Genomic DNA, 20916 nt, shown 5'->3' with positions numbered 1-20916 from the left:
GACTACTACTGCTACTACTCAGCATTTTTACTTTGAATTTCTCTTCCTTTGGGCACTTTTGTTAGTTGGTTTTTTAATGTTTTTTTTTTAATTATTCGCCGTGTAAGATGCTTTGGATTGAATGGTGTGTAAATTGTAGTAAACACAGTAGCTAAAATAGGTATTCTGACATTCTTTAATTGTCCTCTTTTGCTTAATCCCAACAGATTTTGATGAGTGTTCTATTTATGGTACCTGCAGCCAAACCTGCACTAACCATGATGGCTCCTACACATGCAGTTGCGTTGAGGGATACCTTCTCCAGCCTGATCACAAATCTTGCAAAGCCAAGAATGGTACATCATTTTCTTTTTATTCCTGGTTGAATATTTTGTAGGCTATGGCTGCCACTTTATTTTTTTTAAGTGCCAAAGCTCCATTTGATAGCTCACTTCCTCACAGATATTTGTACGTCGGGTGAAAACACAGCTATTCAATTGTACTGGTTTCTGTAGTAAAACATTCTACACAATTTTTTTAAAAAGTTTTCAGAAGCTTTGAAAATGTTAATAACATGAAATGCTCTGGAGTCCTAAAATCTTGAATTTTGCTCCCTTAAATGAAGTTGGCTTGCTAGTAATTTGCCTACTTACTTACTTACTTACTTACTTACTTACTTACTTACTTACTTACTTACTTACTCACTCAATCACTCCCTTCCTTGCTAGTAATTTGCTTGCTTGCTTATTTATTTATTTAAAGTTTGTTTGTTCCTTCCTCCTTTCCTCCTTCCTTCCTTCCTTCCTTCCTTCCTTCCTTCCTTCCTTCCTTCCTTCCTTCCTTCCTTCCTTCCTTCATTTGACTTCTATGCCGCCCAATCCTGAAGGACTCAGGGCGGCTTACAACAATAATAAAAATACAATATAAATAGATACAAAGAGATATAAAGAAGTCAAACATTATCTAAAACTAAAACCCTATTAAAAAGTTATTTAAAAAGGCAGTATAAGAAGCACAAGTACCCAATCTGTGATTCTTTTGCATTCTTTTGCGCATTCTTTTTGATTTGTGATAGGAAGCGTGCCAATATGAGAATTTTCTCCTGTAATAGCATATTTTTCTGATTTCCCTTGCTTCAAAGACTCCGCCTAGATTTTGTTGGTCTTATTAATGTTACTGAAAAGAACTCATCCTGCATGCACATTGTTGGCCTTTGTTGCTCTGAGGTTTCCTTTGCAAGCACATTTGGACAGTTTGTCCTCTGTATCTCTTTGAAAAAATATGTGACTTTCCCTCTGACCGTCCTTCTCTATTGGAATTCTCTTTCCTTCTCAGAACCAGTAGAACGACCACCCATCCTACTCATTGCCAATTCTCAGAACATCATGGCTACCTACCTGAATGGTGGACCTGTCTCAAACATCAGCCCAACTAGCACCAAACAAACTACTGCCATGGATTTCAACTACGTAGAAGACACAGTCTGCTGGGTCCATGTTGGTGACAGTTCCCCCCAGACTGTTCTCAAATGTGCCAAAATCCCCAGCCTCAAAGGGTTTGTTGAGGAATGGACTATCAACATCTCTCTCAACTTGCATCGTAAGTAGCGTTTGTTCTATTTCAATGCCACCAAATAGAATTACAGTTTGTTCTTCTGATGCTTAAGGTACAAAGTGCTGTTTGACCTGGTTTTTGCATGTGTGTGTATGTGTAATACTTGGTTTATGCCAGTTATTGTAGATTTTTTAATTTTCTGATTCTAGCATATGGCTGTGGAAGAAAAATACTTGGGATATGTTGTGTGTTTATAAACTTGTTAAAAATTAATTAAAAATAATAATAATAAAAAGATATACAGTGTTCCCTCGATTTTCGCAGGGGATGCGTTCCGAGACCGCCCGTGAAAGTCGAATTTCTGTGAAGTAGAGATGCGGAAGTAAATACACCATTTTTGGCTACGGACAGTATCACAAGCCATCCCTTAACACTTTAAACCCCTAAATTACCATTTCCCATCCCCTTAACAACCATTTACTCACCATTATTACTGGTACTCACCATTGAATAAGACACTTAGTGATCCTGATATTTATAAAGATAATTATTTATTAACAATTATTATTATTATTTGTTATTTATTTGCAAAAAGTATTAGTTTGGCGATGATGTATAATGTCATCAGGTGGGAAAAACCATGGTATAGGAAAAAACCCGCGAAGTATTTTTTAATTAATATTTTTTGAAAAACCGTGGTTCGAACCCGCGAAAATCGAGGGGACACTGTAGTAACCCCACCTCCTTTATGTGCCCCTGATCTTCCTACAGAAATCCCCCTTCTCTTTTTATTGGTGACAGATGTGAAGAAGGATCTCTTACCAAATTCACTCTCTGTCAATCTCTATTTGGGAACAGGGAGCACCACAGAATCCTATGGTTCCTATACTACCTGGCCAATAACCAACCATAGGATAGTATCTCCTTGGTTGGCAAAACTTTTGCTGTTTATTGTGTCCCAACTGAAATGCATCAGAGAAGCAAAAGAGGAAGCATTTGGGAAATATCTGTTCATAAACCTCAGGTTACTTGCATATTTATGTTTTATAATGAAGAAATGTCCCCTGAAAATATTGGGAAACAGTCCACAGGGGATGACTATTCTTAATCATAAATACTGTAATTTATTTATTTTTAGTCATTGGTAGTATGTGTTCTTGAAAAAGATGTGCACAGATTTGATGGTTCCTGAATTTGAGGCAACAAGACCACCATACCTGTATCTTATCTATCTATCTATCTATCTATCTATCTATCTATCTATCTATCTATCTATCTATCTATCTATCTATCTATCTATCCATCCATCCATCCATCCTTCCTTCCTTCCTTCCTTCCTTCCTTCCTTCCTTCCTTCCTTCCTTCCTTCCTTCCTTCCTTCCTTCCTTCCTATTTATTTATTTATTAAGATTTGTATGCCGCTCCTCTCCGTAGACTCGGGGCGGCTAACAACAATAATAAAAACAGCCTATAACAAATTTAATATTTAAAATAACTAAAAAACCCTTATTAAAAACCAAACAAGCACACACACAAACATACCATGTATAAATTGTATAGACGTCGGGAGAAAGGATATCTCAGTTCCCCCATGCCTGACGACAAAGGTGGGTTTTAAGGAGTTTACGAAGGCGAGGAGGGTGGGGGCAATTCTGATCTTCTCTGACATATGTAGACCATAAGTGGATACCAAACTTTACTCATGTATACATACTCTGAATGTGGTATGCTTCCTTGCTAGGACTGTAATGCCCTGCAATTTAAATCCATTTAAGAATGGATAAAAATAAAAGTGCTGAGCCACCACAGATGTATGAAATTTCTTTTTGCAGTTATTGCATTGGGGAGTGATTTTTTTTGGATCAAGCCAACTTTCTTACACCACATCCAGGAAAACTCACAGCATCCTATAATTTATCATAAAAATATTGTTGGATAGAAAAAGAAGCAAGAGGCAGAAGATTAAAGGAATAGATAGAGGCCTAATTAGAGTTTGACATGGGATACCCTGTGCCTTCTTTGGACAATGCATCTTTTTTGTCTGAAGTTCTCAAATACATGAGGTTTGGGAGACATTTGGACAGGAGAGAGTTCATAAGTCCCAGGTGGAAAAGAAGCCAAGTTAGATTTGTGTTTTTTTTAATGAACCAAAATTCAAAGTGCAATTGCACTCTCATTGCTTCATTGTCACATTGTGTTAGGAAGTCAGTGGCCTAGAAGAATGGATGGTATTATTCCTCCTAAATTCATCCACAGAAAAAGTCAAAGATATACCAGCAAAATTGTACACCTATTCTAATGCTGTGGTGTGTATTAGTATCCCATGCCACATCTAGCATCTAATCCATCCATGTTCTACATATGTTCTACATATAAACTTAACCACACTTTGATTAAACTAGTTTATCTATCCTACCCTTTTTTTAGTAAAATAGTTTAGGCACGTGGCCAAATTTCAGAAAATTTTGGAAAACTCTGCCTAAATTGTTGGTCTGTTGTTTTCCAGGAAATCTATGGCAAAGCTAAGACTTTAATTTTCTGAACTATTCTTCATATACTGTACATGATTTTAAAATAGAAGATATATACCTTTTCATTCGTGTGTTGCATGCTCTTCCTCCAGTGACATTATTGCCCCGTTCTGTTTAGTCTTATTCTGCACCCCACCCTTCCGCTCCCCAACCAGCAAATTGTGTAATTTCAGAGACATCCCTTATTAATCTTTGGGTTACTCAAGTGACATGTATTGTTTTTGCTTATTACTTAGTTTAGTGCTGAATAACCTTTAACAAAATAAACTCTTTCTCAACTTGGAAGTAGTGATTGGAAAATAAAATCTTAAGCCATTTGGAAATCAGGATGATTCATATAGAATAAGAAGTGCAGATTGTGGTTGTGTCTTCTGGGCTCTGATGCTGTAAGGGAATATGGCTAATTATTTGTGGCTTGATCTTTTTCATAGCAGGCAGGCAAGGAAGGAGCCTTAACAAAAGAGGAATCTCTGCTATTACTAATAGCTGCTTTCTTCACCCTGTTCCATTCACTTCTTGTAGCTTGGCTTTGTGGGGATAGAAACTGAAGGCCATGTGGATTTCTTTCAATAAGTTATATCTCTCCCACTCACTCAATTTCTTTGGTAGCTTTCTGTCAGATGTGAGAACACCTGGGAGTCTTTTCTTGTAAATGGGATAGATCTTGGGTCCAGCCCAGCAAGATTCATGTTTTAATGCAGAAATTTGTCAGTATGCTTGTATTCTGAGAACTCGGTATTGATTTATCTTAACACAATTTGCCCTTTCCTAGTCCCTGCTTTGAAAATTCTCCTTGGATTTGTTTCTTCAAATGAAACAGACCGTGGCAGTTTAAAGTTGCCAGACTATTACATTGGGCTGTACATATGCCCCTTGGTTCTTTGGATAGTGTATCATTTTAAGAATTGGTAGCAAGTTTTCAGGTTTATTCCTCAATTACTTATCTCTCCCCCAGCATCCCTCCAAACAGCTGTCTCTCCTCATTCTGCTGCCAAGCAAAAAGAATAACTTGGACCTTTAAATCTGAAAGAAGAGATGAAAATGACATACCTCTAGCTCCTTAAGCTGGTTAGTCACAAAATATTGAAAAAGGTCATTGAATGGTAATAACAAGTTACCATTGAATGGTAATAATAATAATGACCAGGATAAATACGAATGTGTCCTTGAGGAAATTAACATTTGTCCTGTGTGTGGTATCAGCAGGGGTTCAGCTGTGCTGAGCTGTTGCCTAGCATTTTGAAATATTGAAAGGGTAGGTTCAGTGTTTAGGAGAACAGCTACAAGCATGCTTCCTGATTGAGGAATTACTAGTTATTTTCTTGTTTATTTGGAATAGCCTTATCCTCCCTTCCCCAAGCTGCTAACTGATGTTAAAGTAGAACAGAACATTTTGGTGGGGAAAACATGTACAGGTCTTTCCAAAATTTCATCTATTTCTATACAGTGGTACCTCTACTTACAAACTTAAGTCATTCCGTGATCAGGTTCTTAAGTAGAAAAGTTTGTAAGAAGAAGCAATTTTTTCCATAGGAATCAATGTAAAAGCAAATAATGTGTATGACTGGGGAAACCACGGGGAGGGTGGAGGCCCTGTTTCCTCCCAGGAGATTCCTAGAGAGGACCCACGTTTTGGAGGCTCGGGTTTGTAAGTGGAAGTGGCCTATTTGCCGATGACTCTAAAGTGTGCAACAGGGTTGATATTCCTGGAGGCGTCTGTAATATGGTAAGTGATTTAGCTTTACTAGATAAATGGTCAAAGCAATGGAAACTGCAGTTTAATGTTTCCAAATGTAAAATAATGCACTTGGGGAAAAGGAATCCTCAATCGGAGTATTGTATTGGCAGTTCTGTGTTAGCAAAAACTTCAGAAGAGAAGGATTTAGGGGTAGTGATTTCTGACAGTCTCAAAATGGGTGAGCAGTGTGGTCGGGTGGTAGGAAAAGCAAGTAGGATGCTTGGCTGCATAGCTACAGGTATAACAAGCAGGAAGAGGGAGATTGTGATCCCGCTATATAGAGCGCTGGTGAGACCACATTTGGAATACTGTGTTCAGTTCTAGAGACCTCACCTACAAAAAGATATTGACAAAATTGAACGGGTCCAAAGACGGGCTACAAGAATGGTGGAAGGTTTTGAGCATAAAACATATCAGGAAAGACTTAATGAACTCAATCTGTATAGTCTGGAGGACAGAAGGAAAAGTGGGGACATGATTGAAACATTTAAATATGTCAAAGGTTTAAATAAAGTTCAGGAAGGAAGTGTTTTTAATAGGAAAAGGAACACAAGAACAAGGGGACACAATCTGAAGTTAGTTGGGGGAAAGATCAAAAGCAACATGAGAAAATATTATTTTACTGAAAAAGAGTAGTAGATCCTTGGAACAAACTTCCAGCAGACATGGTTGGTAAATCCACAGTAACTGAATTTAAACATGCCTGGGATAAAAATATATCCATCCTAAGATAAAATACAGAAAATAGTATAAGGACAGACTAGATGGATCATGAGGTCTTTTTCTGCTGTCAGTCTTCTATGTTTCTAAAATGGTTCTTGAGATGAAGCAAAAAAAAATCTTGAAGATCCAGTTCTTATCTAGAAAAGTTCGTAAGCAGAGGCGTTCTTAGGTAGAGGTACCACTGTACTCTGTTCCGTGAACTGATATGTCATAGCAGAACCCTAAGCAGGAGGGCTGCAATAGCATTAGAAGTCACTCTTTGCAAGTCATTTTTGACGTTTTGTAGGAAATGCAGTTAGAAAAACAGGTAAATGCTAAGTCCCCGCACCCCCGCGTTTTAAAGAATAATATACAATGTTCCACGATTATCTCTACATGAGTGGAATCAATCTCCATCTTCACCATTTTTATTCCTTCAAATGTTCTTTTGTTCTTGAGAAAAGGACAAAGAAAAATAGCAACATCTGGATGAGAGGGAGAACATCACGGAATCGAATGGGTAGACAACAAAGGGAGAAAGAAATGCAGAATTTTTTGAATACTATCTGATCGCTTCTTGATTCATGTTTGGAAGCTGTTTTAAAATGTCCCAACAATTGGTGTTTCAGTTAGCTAGTGTAGCAAGTAAAGAAAACACTAGTGATAGAATGATAGAAGTGGGGTAGCTGAGGCCCTGATCAAAAGCCATCAAGTCATCACGTGTCATCCTTTTGTTGTAGAATCTGGCTTACATTTTGTTACAGTATTTCACTTGAACAGGTCACATTCCATCTATGACTAGGGTGTCCAATTTTAAGATTTGTGGACTTCAACTCCCAGAATGACGATAAAAGCAGGGCTGCCACTTAAATACCAGAGAAAAGTGTTGTAGCCAGAAATCAAAGAAAGAAATGGAAACAATGTTTTTATCTAGACGTATATGTCAAATCTTCCTGCTTTGATTGGAAAAGCAAATTCTGTAATACAGTTTTGAGAAATAGGTTCAAAAAATAGCATTGCTATGTTGCAGATACATCACTATGCTTAGCAAAGCTATTCAGGCTTTGGCAAATCAAACTCCCTGTTTGCCTTTGTAAGAATAAAAGTGCCACTTAGCTCAGGTATTTCTGTAGCAATCACAACGGTCTTAAGCGTGTCTACATTGTGAGGCTTATTTGTTGTCTTGTCCCAAGACTAGCCAGTTTCTTCTGACATAATGAGTGGGTTGATTTGTGACATCATCTATATGTCACATCATCTTTGATGTGACTAGTCAAGCAGGTAGCTAGTTGCTCCCACAACCCTTTCGCACAGAAAGCTTGCACTGTGAGTGCATTGTATATTTTCAAATTTTAGCTTTTACTAAAAGAAATTGCCCTGTGCAGGACCAAAGTGGGGGTTTTTGCTTTGGTTCTTGTCTTATCCTTTTTCATTAGCATGTCTGTATGTAGGGGCATATTTAGCCAATTAAATCCCTAAACTATCCCATTTAGCAAGACTTGGCCTGGTTGAAATCAGTACTCTCCCCCCCCCCATGTATGTGTGTTAAATATTACAAGATGACATGTGTGATGGCCTGTTTCAGTACATACAGGAATCCTGCAAGCAGGTAGGGTTTTTATCACAACATATTTTGATGCACATACTGCTAAAGCCTAGCTTGTAGGATTTTAAGCATAACATGTATCCCAGTATTACTTTTCCTACTCTTTTATTGACTACGAAGGCTACTTCATTTATTGGAGCCTCTTTAGAGAGGCCTTGAAGTTCAGCACCAGCCACAGTAAGAACTGTGGGGGTGGGGGGGGGGGTGTTGTTTCTTTTTACAAAATAGCCATGACAGCAGGAAGACAAGAAAACAGCCAGATTGTCAGTCCAGAGGTCAATTGGATTTATATGCCACTCCAGTCTTTGGGGAGGGGCAGCATGGATAGATGGATAGATAGATAGATAGATAGATAGATAGATAGATAGATAGATAGATAGATAGATAGATAGATAGATAGATAGATGGTTGATGGATAGATGGATAGATGTTTTAAGTATGAGTGTTGAATGATTGGTTTGATAGGTTTTACTTTCTTTTAATTTAATTTAATGGTTGGTTTTAATGTAGTATTAATTGGATTTATATTATTGTTCTGTTTTTGTATATGCTGTAAGCCACCCCGAGTCCTTGGAGAGGGGCGGCATACAAATTCAAATAAATAAATTAAACATTTTGACATCTTCTTTGTGGATGCTACTCAGCAACACTAGGAGTGACAGTGAGTTAGTTTATGGGCAGTGCTAAATCTACACTGAATTTTTTTAAAAAAAGGAAAATACAGGAAATTACAATTTTCCAACTGGGAAATAGTAAATGCTTTAGTCTAAGTATATTTGGCTAAAAGCAGGCATTAGGTTAACATTTTGTCTTTTTATAGTTCCATATTATTACCCAACTCATGCGTGCTTCCATAAATTTGTCCACTCACTCCTTGCAGTTTTCAAAAACTCCCCTTAGAGATTTATACCTTGGTTTCTCCATCTGTAAAATTCAAACCCTGCCTATGAAAGTACTCTGGATCTCCTCCTTAAATCGACAGGGTGGCTTGTGACTGAGATATAGTGGATGGTTCAAAGTCACCTGGCGATAATAAGCTGTGTGGCTGAAAGAGCTTCAACCTGGTGAGTCTGGTTCTAACCTCACACTCTAAAGTTGCTATTTCACCAAAGATGACAAGAAAGGACTTCTTAAATATCATTTGGGGAATGGCAGCTAGCGTTCCCTATCGTTGTGGTTGATAAGCAATGTTGTATAGCTTCTAACCTCTTTGTGTTGATTTGGCTGTGAAGACATTTGTGCTTTTTGGACATCAACACTAAGGTGGCTTTGAGACAAGTTAGTTTTAAATAGTACTCTGGGAATTGCAGCCTTTTAATTATGGTTAAAGGGAATTGGAATTTTGTAAATACCCTTGTCATACCACCTCCGGCTTCCTTCCCGCATTCAAATCATAGATGTATCCAATGTCAGGCAATCGGCTGATCAGAACTAGTGTATGGCTTATGACTTAAGATGTACGTTGCCTCTCCCAGAACAATGAGATCTTTGGAAGCCATAGGACTGTGATGGCCCTCTCTGTGGGCATGTGAACCATCATCCAGCTGATTTTTGGGTATGTGCTGTGTATGTGGGGGCCCAGAGGGGTCGCACACGGATGCGTAGGGGGAGGCACCCTTCCACGGCCCATTTTTGGTCCCAGGAAGCTGCAGGAAGGCCTCTAGGCCCAAAATGGGGCATGGGAAGGTGCGGTACCCCCCTGTGGCCCAGTTTTGGTCCCACAAGGCTGCAGGGAGGCTTGCTAGGCCCAAAATGTGGGGGATGTGTGGGTGCAGTGCTGCTCCATGGCCTATTTTTGGTCCCAGGAGGCTGCAGGGAGGCCTGCTAGGCCCAAAATGAGGGGGATATGTGGGTGCAGTGCTGCTCCATGGCCCATTTTTAGTCCCAGGTAGCTGCAGGAAGGCCTGCTAGGCCCAAAATGGGGCACGGGAAGGTGTGGTACCCCCCTGCGGCCCATTTTTGGCCCCAGGAGGCTGCAGGGAGGCCTGCTAGGCCCAAAATGAGGGGGATATGTGGGTGCAGTGCTGCTCCATGGCCCATTTTTAGTCCCAGGTAGCTGCAGGAAGGCCTGCTAGGCCCAAAATGGGGCACGGGAAGGTGTGGTACCCCCCTGCGGCCCATTTTTGGTCCCAGGAGGCTGCAGGGAGGCCTGCTAGGCCCAAAATGTGGGGGATGTGTGGGTGCAGTGCTGCTCCATGGCCCCATGTTTGGTCCCAGGAGGCTACAGGGAGGCCTGCTAGGCCCAAAATGGGGTGGGGCTGGGTCGTGCATGTGCAGGGTGGGAGCACTGGGGGTGGTGATCACACATGCATTGCTGGCACGCAACGAAAATTAATGTCATAGAGTAGGGGTGGGTTCTAACATACCTCGCCGACAGTTTACTTCCTCCCTTGCCATGTGGCCATGTGTGTGGCAAGTGCAGTACCAAAAATCCAGCTTCTGCCCATGTGCAGAAGCAAAATCCAGCCAAAAAAAAAAAAAGATGGTAGCCAAAAAGCACCGAAAACTCAGCTTCTTTGCATGTGCTGAAGCAAAAAACAGCAAAAAATAGTGGGGAGCAAAAAAAGAAGAAGGTGGTCGCCTTGACCGGCACCAACAGAGCTGGCTCTGTGACATCACTATCAGTTTACTACAGGTTCTATAGAACTAGTAGTAATCCACCTCTGCCATAGTGCTTTCATGTTGGAAGCAATCCATTATCCGCAATGACTTTTTTGTAGTATCTTAATTCAGATGCTTGTTTGAAATTCTCCTCATTGTCTGGAGAATTAGCTTTTATGGCAGTCCATTGCTACTAATATTTGTTTATTTATTAAAACTGGGCAGAGTAAGCAGTTACTATGCCATTGGAAAGCAGCCAGATCTCACTGGAATAATTTTGTATACTAACTAGACAGTTGGTTACACAGGATGTTTCCTAAAAATAGGGAAAAAAAATTCCCAAGGCAGGAAGATGTAATTTGGTGTAGTCGGCCTTTATTTTACCCCATTATTTGGGAATGAGGAAAGGTACTTTCTTGTGGCTGTTCTGCTCCTTTACTCAAACCACAGATTTTTTTAAAAAAATCTAAAAAGTGAATATTTTAGTGGAATTAACAACAATAATAGCACCAATTATTTCCCTAATCCCGTTTCTTTAAATAAAACTTGCTTGGTACATATACCTAACAACTGTGAATTATGAGATGTGCCTGATAGGCATTTGGAAGGAATCCACATTTTTTAATATTAAATTGCGCTGGTAAGCAGCGACTCTTCAGGGGTTTGAAAGATTTCCTTAAATGTTTTAAGGAACTGATGTTTTTGATTGATGCTCTTTGGCTGAACTATCCATCCCTTCCTATACCTTGCTCTTTGATGGAACAATTGTATAATACATTTTCCAAATAACTTTTTGAACTATTCAAAAAAATTTGAAAAAAAAATCCGGAATATCATGTGCAGACACCTTCCAAGTTCCAGACTAAAATGGAAGTCTACAATTTCCAGCAAGTTAAAGGTACTTGGCTTAGGGCTGAATAGTCCATACAGTAAAATCTTGTTTATTTTCTAGTTGTACCCAAATGGTTTCTTTTCAAGGTGTGCATCTATATACATAAAGTGCCTTAACATCTTTTTTCCCCTTCCGGGAATCCTAAACTTGGTTCTTATTGCATGAAACATATTTCCACTTAAAGGCACATACAATTAAAAGGCATAGAAAATTAATAATAATAATAATAATAATAATAATAATAATAATAATAATAATAATAATAATAATAATAATAATTTATTAGATTTGTATGCCGCCCCTCTCCGAAGACTCGGGGTGGCTCACAACAACGATAAAAACAATATTGTACAGGCACAAATCTAATATTAAAAAAACCTAAAAAACCTATCATAATTAAAAACCAAACAGCACATACATACCAAACATAAATTATAATAAGCCTGGGGGAAAGGTGTCTCAAATCCCCCATGCCTGGCGGTATAGGTGGGTCTTAAGTAGTTTACGGAAGACAAGGAGGGTGGGAGCAGTTATAATCTTCGGGGGAAGTTGATTCCAGAGGGCTGGGGCCACCACAGAGAAGGCTCTTCCCCTGGGGCCCGCCAGACGACATTGTTTAGTCGACGGGACCCAGAGAAGGCCAACTCTGTGGGACCTTATCGGCTGCTAAGTGGCATTCAGTTTTCCATCTTGGCCTCTCATAGCTTGGTATTCTAGCATTTCATAACATTTGTTATTGTCTGTTGCTGCTGCTGTTTTATGGATAACTTTCTTTTTCACTAGTTATTTGGAACCGTTTTATCCTACCTTTGGATTTATTTCAGGAACGTGCAGTAGATATTTGGGCCATATGCTACTCCTCTCTACTTTTTCTCTTTTTGCATCAGATTGCTGGACTTGCTGAGTGCTTTTGCTTTGTCTGTGGAAAATGCATTTTAAAATGATTTATATTTACTTTTCTACTCCCAAAGGCATATTGGCAGTTTGGCTTTCTCCAAGCAGAGGTGGGATGAGTAGAGTTTCTGAGGCTGAGCAGACAGTAATGAGAGGAATAAATGTCTTTGACCATAGATTGAGAGAATGTGGTAGACAGAATATACCGCGATTTAGCCAAGAATTTTATAAACCATCCCCACGGATTATGAATGCTTTAATTTAGATTCATGAGAAAGGAGTTGAGCTTGATTTACAATTTTGTATTTCAGCGGCTGGGTAAACATTCCCAAATATCACAACATTTCTTCCTAAAACATTGCATGATTTCTCTTGCGGTGACCAAAAAAGCTTGAAATTCGCGAGACCAAGAAAATGTTGTTTTTCAGCTTTCCTTTGGATGAAATAGCAAAGCAAAAAATTAAAATAAAACTCTTTATATGGTAGCATTAACATGGATGTCTTCCAGTGCTAGTTAGGGATTTGATGAGTTCCAAACCATATTTGAATTTTTAAAAAATCAAAGCTTTAACATTATATTACTGTAAACATATAATTTTCAGACACAATATATTATTTCATATTTTATGAAAATAGGTTAAAATCCAGGGACCTACACAGAGGCTTGCTAACATCATTGCAACTCTGGTCTGTTAGAGATGCTAGAAAATATCTTTGAAATTCTGGTTCTGCTGAAAAATAGAAACATAGAAAATGAAAATGACCTCGTGGTCCATCTAGTCTGCCCTTATAGCATTTCCTGTATTTTATCATAGGATGGATATATATTTATCCCAGGCATGTTTAAATTCAGTTACTGTGGATTTACCGACCACATCTGCTGGAAGTTTGTTCCAAGCATCTACTACTCTTTCAGTAAAATAATATTTTCTCACGTTGCTTCTGATCTTCCCCCCAACTGACCTCAGATTGTGCCCCCTTGTTCTTGTGTTCACTTTCCTATTACAAACACTTCCTTCCTGAACCTTATTTAACTCTTTAACATATTTAAATGTTTCGATCATGTCCCCTCTTTCCCTTCTGTCCTCCTGTTGCTTCTTGTGACTGTGGGATTTTGCTTCCTGTCAGATGCTTTTTTTCTTGAGTAGGAAATGCATCATCGTTTGATATCGATTGAACCAGCCAGGACATCTTCATTTGCTTAAGGCGAGAAACAGATTTCTCCAAATGATACATATGGAGTACAGGCTTGAGCTGACTAGGAGTCAGTAAATCTCCTTGGAAACAGAGGCCTTGCGATTCTAATGGAGAATTATTAGCTCCTCAAACTGTATTTCACAATTCTTGGCGAAAAGTCATGCCAAAAATTAATAATCAATATAGATATAAATTTGTAAATGCGATTTTCTGGAAATTCCTGTAGCCCTCATTTAACAATCTGTTGCTTAGCAACCATCTGAAGTTACAAGGCTATTTAGGATCTGGTTCTGGAGTACCGATAATCTCATACCCTAAGGTGATCGCATGATTGCATTTTGGGCATCTGATAACTGCCTTGCATTTACAACCGCTCACAGCAGTGGCACTGAACAATAGCAGCACAGTAGTGCATCATGGGCTGCTTCTTAACTCAATCAGTCAGAATAGAGATAGAAGGTATCTTGGAGATCTTCTAGTCCACCCCCCCTGCTCAAGCAGGAAACCCTATACCAGGGGTGTCAAACTGGCAGCCTGAAGGTCGGATGCATCATGAACAGGCCACGCCTGCAAAGGGGAATAGTCACATGACACTATCGAGTTTGACACCCATGCCCTATACCAGGGGTAGGCAAACTTGGCTCTTCTGTGACTTGTGGACTTCAACTCCCAGAATTCCTGAGCCAATCATGCTAGCTCAGGAATTCTGGGAGTTGAAGTCCACATGTCATAGAAGAGCCAACTTTGCCTACCCCTCTGCCTTATACCATTTCAGACAAGTGATTGTCTTCTCTTTTTTTTTAAAAAAAAGACCCAATGATGAAATACCAACAATTTCTGAAGGCCAGCTGTTCCCCTGGTTAATTATCATCACTGTTAGGAAATTTCTCCTTAATTCACACTCTAGTTTCTCTTCAGATCATATAAATCGCCTTACTTGCTTCTCTCCTTGATTAGTTTCCATCCATTGTTTCTTGTCCTGCTCTCCAGTGCTTTGGAAAATAAGTTGACCTCCTTCTCTTGGTGGCAGTCCCTCAAATACTGGAATTCTGCTATCATATCCCCTTTAGTTCCCCCCACCCCCTTCTAGCCAACCAAAACCAAAGCCTGCAACCGTTTTTCATATGTTTAGTCTCTGGACCTTTAATCATCTTAGTTGCTTTTCTTTGCACTTTTTTCCAAAGTCTCAACATCTGGATGCAATATTCCAGGTGTGGCCTTATTAATAGTGTTGGGCGAACCAAACCTGCACAGTTCGGGTCCTTACCAAATTTTGTGGTGTTCGGCATGCTGGACCCGAACCCGATTTTTTTAAAAAAATTGTGCTTTAGTTCGGCGTTCGTGTCGAACACCGCGAAAGCCACCGACCGGCTGTCATCTGCTGAGAAGAGGAGGAGGAGCCGGGTGCTGGTGGCTGCGGAGGAAGGCGAACCCCGGGGAGCTGTCAGCCGGTTGGGAGGCTGGGAGGGAGGCACAAAAGGAGCTGGGGAATCCCACGAAGAGATTCTGGGGGCGGAGCTTTGATGTCACGTACACCGGCAGGTTGCTAAGGACGCCAAAGTGATCACTTCCTGGATTCCTTTTGAGGGCTGTGTGCGCCCCCCTGAGTTCCACCTTTGTTGTCAGAGGATTGCAAGAAGCTGTTGCAGCCAAAAATAGAGCTTGGGAGCCCATTTTTTCTGGCAGAGTGCTTGGGTCACTACAGGTGCTCCCGCCACAAATAACGAGCTGGCCACCCCCATCCTGGGCACATCCATCCCAGCCCCCCAAAGTCAAACACAACCCTGATGTGGCTGTCAATGAAATTGAGTTGGACACCACTGGTTTATAGCAAGAAAATAAAAGAAATGCATTAATATTAAGTTGCACAGAATAAGAAGGTGGAAATGCATTGGGTATACAGACCCCTGTGCCTTCAAATATCAACTTGGGACTTCTGTGAAAGTAATCTGAACTATCAGATAAGTTGCCCTGCTAGCCGCATAGTGTGAATAGAGTAGAATTCTGTATTGGCCCAGTATGATTGGACGCACAAGGAATTTGTCTTTGGTGTATATTTGGTGCATAACATGTTCTTGCAGATAGGATCATGACAACAAAATGTTTCACTTCCTAAACTCAAAGAAGACATGAAAGACTAGCTTAGTTTTATTTATATTTTCTTTTGTAGAGAGAGCAAGGTGTGTACCACATGCCTAATAATGACATACATTATTATCATCATAATTTTGGGGGGGGGGGAAAATCCTGTCCTAAAATTATTATAATTAAAGGTGGGAACACCTTAGCTGGAGGAGAAGTGGTGAAAAACAACAACTCTTTCTTTCATAAGCAATTTTTGAAAGTTTAGCAATACACTTACATTGTACCTTGTTTATTTATTTATTTATTTTGCACCTTGGCAAGATGTATTGCTCATTCAATGAGCCCTATCCCCCAATCTAGTTTCTGCGTTTACCATATGGTCCTTATTGGTCTGTCCCACAAATGTGGCTATAAGGAAACTGGCTTCTCTCTCTCTTTTAAAAAAAAAACCCCTTTGAATTTAGCTACAACGCCATTATCCCAGGGATAGTGTAATTCGTCTTAAAGATAGTTTAGTTCAATAAATCAGTTTCTGTTAATAGTTTATGTAAGTAGTTTGCTTCACTAAACCACAATTATTATTTTAAATGTTTCTTGGGTGGCTTTTTTCGCTACATCACTTTACTAATAATATACAGTGATCCCCCGTTTATTGCGTCCCCAACCATTGCGAACAGGGTACTTCGCTATTTTTCAACCCGGAAGTCAAAATACCATCTACGCATGCGTGCCCGTGGGCACGCATGCGTAGATGGCAACCGGGAGATCAGCTGCTGGGCGGCTTCCCTGAGTCTTCCCCCTCTTGCTGGCGTCAGCGAGGAGTTTCCCCACCGCCCACGCAAACTCCTCGCTGCCGCCCGCCCTTCGCCCGCCCACGCCGTTCATTCTCGCCGCTTTCGAGCCGAATCCAGGAGCGAATTCGCTCCTGGATTCAGCTCAAAATCGGCGAGAATGAAAGGCGTAGAAAAGGCGTTCCTTGCCATTCGTTCTCGCCGCTTTCGAGCCGCATCCAGGAGCGAATTCGCTCCTGGATTCAGCTCAAAATCGGCGAGAATGAAAGGCGTAGAAAAGGCGTTCCTTGCCATTCGTTCTCGCCGCTTTCGAGCCGAATCCAGGAGCGAATTCGCCCCTGGATTCAGCTCAAAATCGGCGAGAATGAACGGCGTAGAAAAGGCGTTCCTTGCCATTCGTTCTCGCCGCTTTCGAGCCGAATCCAGGAGCGAATTCGCCCCTGGATTCAGCTCAAAATCGGCGAGAATGAACGGCGTAGAAAAGGCGTTCCTTGCCATTCGTTCTCGCCGCTTTCGAGCCGAATCCAGGAGCGAATTCGCCCCTGGATTCAGCTCAAAATCGGCGAGAATGAAAGGCGTAGAAAAGGCGTTCCTTGCCATTCGTTCTCGCCGCTTTCGAGCCGCATCCAGGAGCGAATTCGCCCCTGGATTCAGCTCAAAATCGGCGAGAATGAAAGGCGTAGAAAAGGCGTTCCTTGCCATTCGTTCTCGCCGCTTTCGAGCCGAATCCAGGAGCGAATTCGCTCCTGGATTCAGCTCAAAATCGGCGAGAATGAAAGGCGTAGAAAAGGCGTTCCTTGCCATTCGTTCTCGCCGCTTTCGAGCTGAATCCAGGAGCGAATTCGCTCCCGGATTCAGCTCGAAAGCGGCGAGAGCCAGCGCCCCCCGGACCTCCAACCCGGGTTTGGGGGGCTGCTAGGAAGCCCTCCATGCCGGCGGCAAACAGCCGTGCCGCCCCCAATCTTCGGCTCCTCGCTAGCGCTGTGGGAATAAAAACACAATCTGCACATGCGCAGAAGGTGTTTTTACTTCCGCATCGCTACTTCGCGAAAACCCGCTCGTTGCGGGGGCTCCTGGAACGGAACCCTCGCAACGAGCGGGGGATCACTGTAATTACAGTCACTCAATATACATTGAGGAGTAAAGTTATGATCCTGCTTCTGCATTTACTTAATTGGATAAATAAGAAGTTGTAGAAGACCAGCAGTATGGAAGGTGGAGAAGGATGGTGGGTCAAATTGCAGCAAAGAATTTGCTTCAGTTTCTTTTAGCCATTTAAAAAAGTTAAGGTAACCTCCCCATCACCTGAAAACTATTTGCCTTCTGTTCTTTCTCCACTGAGTCAAGACAGGCTAAAAATCCTAGCTGACCTTTGGCTGAAATTACTTCTTCCTTGTCAGCCTCTGGCTAGGAGTCAGGAGACCTTTTTCACTGAGCAAGCCATTGTAGAGATAAGCTTGGAGAGGAGCCATCAGAAGGGTTTGAGGGTCAGATGTGGGAGATGCAACTTTTAGAAAGCCTTCTGTTACTCAGAAGAGTTTCTTGAGGATTATCTGCCTGGTCTTCCTGGTTTTTTTGGGTCATGGTGGTGGTATAACATCTCAGTCATTACAGTGCAGAATTTGTAGAAATTGAACATCAACCAGTCTGCATTCACAGGCTCATCAAACTTTTCATACAAGCTCTCCAAAATTTTGTGAAAGGCTTTGAGATAGTCCAGGGCATTGTCCTTTGTGTCCACTCTCGTGGAGAACTTTGAAGTTGCAGAACACAAAGTTGTTAGGCTTTGTATAGAATGGAATAGAATAGAACTTTATTGGCCAAGTGTGATTGGACACACAAGGAATTTGTCTTGGTGCATATGCTCTCAGCGTACATAAAAGAAAAAGATACATTTGTCAAGAATCATGTGGTACAACGCTTAATGATTGTCATAGGGGTCAAATAAGCAATGAAGAAGAAGAAGAAGTATCTCTGTTCATTGACCATTTGTAGAATACCACATTCTCTTCTATGTTTACCTCTTGTTCAGGCAGGCTTTCCTGGTCTGGTTGTGAATCATGCTGGTTGCTAAATCTTGTTTATAGATCTCACGGGCGGCTTGTTTAAGCCTCATCCATATTCTGCTATCCCATTTGAAGTCTGGCATATATTTATACTACGTCAAAATTAAAGCATAGCTTAGAATGTACATATAATTAGACATAATATACCTAATACAGTTTAGATAATAGAAAACTGCTGTTAATTAAAAAGGAAGGAAAAGCAATGGTTCTGGGAATGGAAAAACTGCAAAAGATACATCAGTACATAGAAACATAGAAGACTTATGGCAGAAAAAGACCTCATGGTCCATCTAGTCTGCCCTTATGGTTTATATACCAAAGGTACAACTTTGTCTTTTGGTATATAAACCATAATACTCTCCTGTGAGTGGAGTCATGTTCACCTGAGTATAAATAGAATAGAATAGAATTCTTTATTGGCCAAATGTGATTGGACACACAAATAATTTGTCTTGGTGCATATGCTCTCACTGTACATAAAAGAAAAATACATTTGTCAAAAATAATGAGGTACAACACATAATGATTGTCATAGGGGTCAAATACGCAGCGAGGAAACAATCAATATTAATAGAAATCTTAAGGATACAAGCAACAAATGACAGCCATACAGTCCTAAGTGGGAGGAAATGGGTGATAGGAATGATGAGAAAAAACTAGTAGTAGTCATAGTAGTGCAGACTTAGTGAATAGTTTGATAGTGGTGAGGGAATTATTTGTTTGGCAGAGTGATGGAATTTGGGAGAAAACTGTCCTTGTGTCTAGTTGTCTTGATGTGCAGTGCTCTGTAGAGACGTTTTGAGGGTAGGAGTTGAAACAGTTTATATCCAGGATGCGAGGGGTCAGTAAATATTTTCACAGCTATCTTTGTGATGTGCAGTATATAGGTCCTCAATGGAAGCGAATGTTTTACCTGCTGTTCTGTTACAGTATGTGTTACAGGTAGCCTTCAACTTACAACCATTCGTTTAGTAACTAGTGTTACAATGGCACTGAAAAAAGTGACTTATCATTTCTCCGTACTGAAGGAGCGGGTCCAGCAGTCACATGGGTTGCTCATGTCCAATCCGGTGGAACTGAGCCTAGTGTTAAAAAAGCTTGCCGGATCCGCCCCTTCCCCAGAATTCGCTCAGTTCGCATATCCTGCGGTTGTATTGTGATAGCTCGTTCAACATTCTAACACCTTCCCTTCGATCTTTTCCTTCAAAAGTAGTAAGAATTGTTTTACCATTATTATTTACTTGCACGGATAGCGCCAGCCGTTTGAGGCTCGGCTTTTTTCCTTTGGAGAAGTTGCGGTTTCGTTTCCCCCCGGCGGTTTTGCCGTGTACGATTCCCGCTGCCGCTTGTGGATTCCTTTAATCCTTTGGCCTGGAGGTTTCGGTGCAAGTATTGATTTATTGATTCATTATTGTAATATGATTAAAGGGCTTTAATATACCTCCTGCGGAGTGAGACGCCTTTCTAGTCTCCTGGACTTAGTCGATCGCTTCCCCTTTAAAAATCTCAGATGATGAGGAATCCCAAATAAAGGTTCCTTCTCCAATTACTATTTTTCCTTCTCAATTGTTCAAATCTCTCCTCCTCAAAGCTAGAATTTCTACGGGATTAGCGGCCCAGGAGAAACAAGCCTCCACTTCCACTGATCCCCCGGAGGAGAACTTACCTTACTTCACAGAGGAACAGGAGGATAACGAGGTAATTCCTATGCCTAAATTGTTTAAAGATGCCTTACTTAAACAGTGGGATTTCCCAGCCTCTGGCCTTAATCCCTCCACCAAGGACAGAAAATTGTACAAACTTTCCTCTTCCTATGAAGAGCTCCTCTCCTTTCCTAAACCGGATGAACCTGTCAAGATCCTTCACTCGGCAGCGGCTGTGCCAGGCGAAGCAGAGGAAGTCCTCCGCCCAGAGGACAAGCGGATTGAACAAATGCTCAAAAGAGGATTCACCGCAGATTCCTGGGCCATTAAAAGTTCTGCAGCAGCTTCCTTTTTCTCCAGAGCCATGCTTCTGTGGCTTCGCCAACTACAACAGCATTTTCCTCCCGATGACTTGAGAGGTCAACAAGACTTCAACAAGGTCTTTGCAGCTGCCCAGTACGTGGCTGATGCCACCTTGCAATCTACTAGATTTTCTGCTAAGTCTATTGCAGCTTCTACAACGGCAAGAAGACTCCTATGGATTCGCCCTTGGCAAGCGGGAGTACGCCAGAAGTGGCAGTTATCCCAGGGTCCCTTAAAGCGCGACCTTCTTTTCGGTGATCTTCTGGATCCACTC

At 41.0% G+C, this 20916-nt stretch overlaps 1 protein-coding gene across 3 annotated transcripts in view; it reads left to right on the top strand.

The window, feature by feature from the left end:
- Positions 1-20916, top strand: part of LRP1 (LDL receptor related protein 1) — a 469165-nt gene that overhangs the window by 165361 nt on the left and 282888 nt on the right. For all 3 annotated transcript variants that reach the window (XM_070740967.1, XM_070740966.1, XM_070740968.1), the window contains 2 exons: positions 207-335; positions 1315-1578. In XM_070740967.1, coding sequence (XP_070597068.1) covers positions 207-335; positions 1315-1578 — 393 coding nt within the window. The remainder of the gene's footprint in view (positions 1-206; positions 336-1314; positions 1579-20916) is intronic.

The sequence above is a fragment of the Erythrolamprus reginae genome, chromosome 2 (assembly GCF_031021105.1).
Source record: "Erythrolamprus reginae isolate rEryReg1 chromosome 2, rEryReg1.hap1, whole genome shotgun sequence".
In the NCBI taxonomy this organism is placed as follows: domain Eukaryota; kingdom Metazoa; phylum Chordata; class Lepidosauria; order Squamata; family Dipsadidae; genus Erythrolamprus; species Erythrolamprus reginae.
This window is presented reverse-complemented; position numbering and strand designations above follow the sequence as displayed.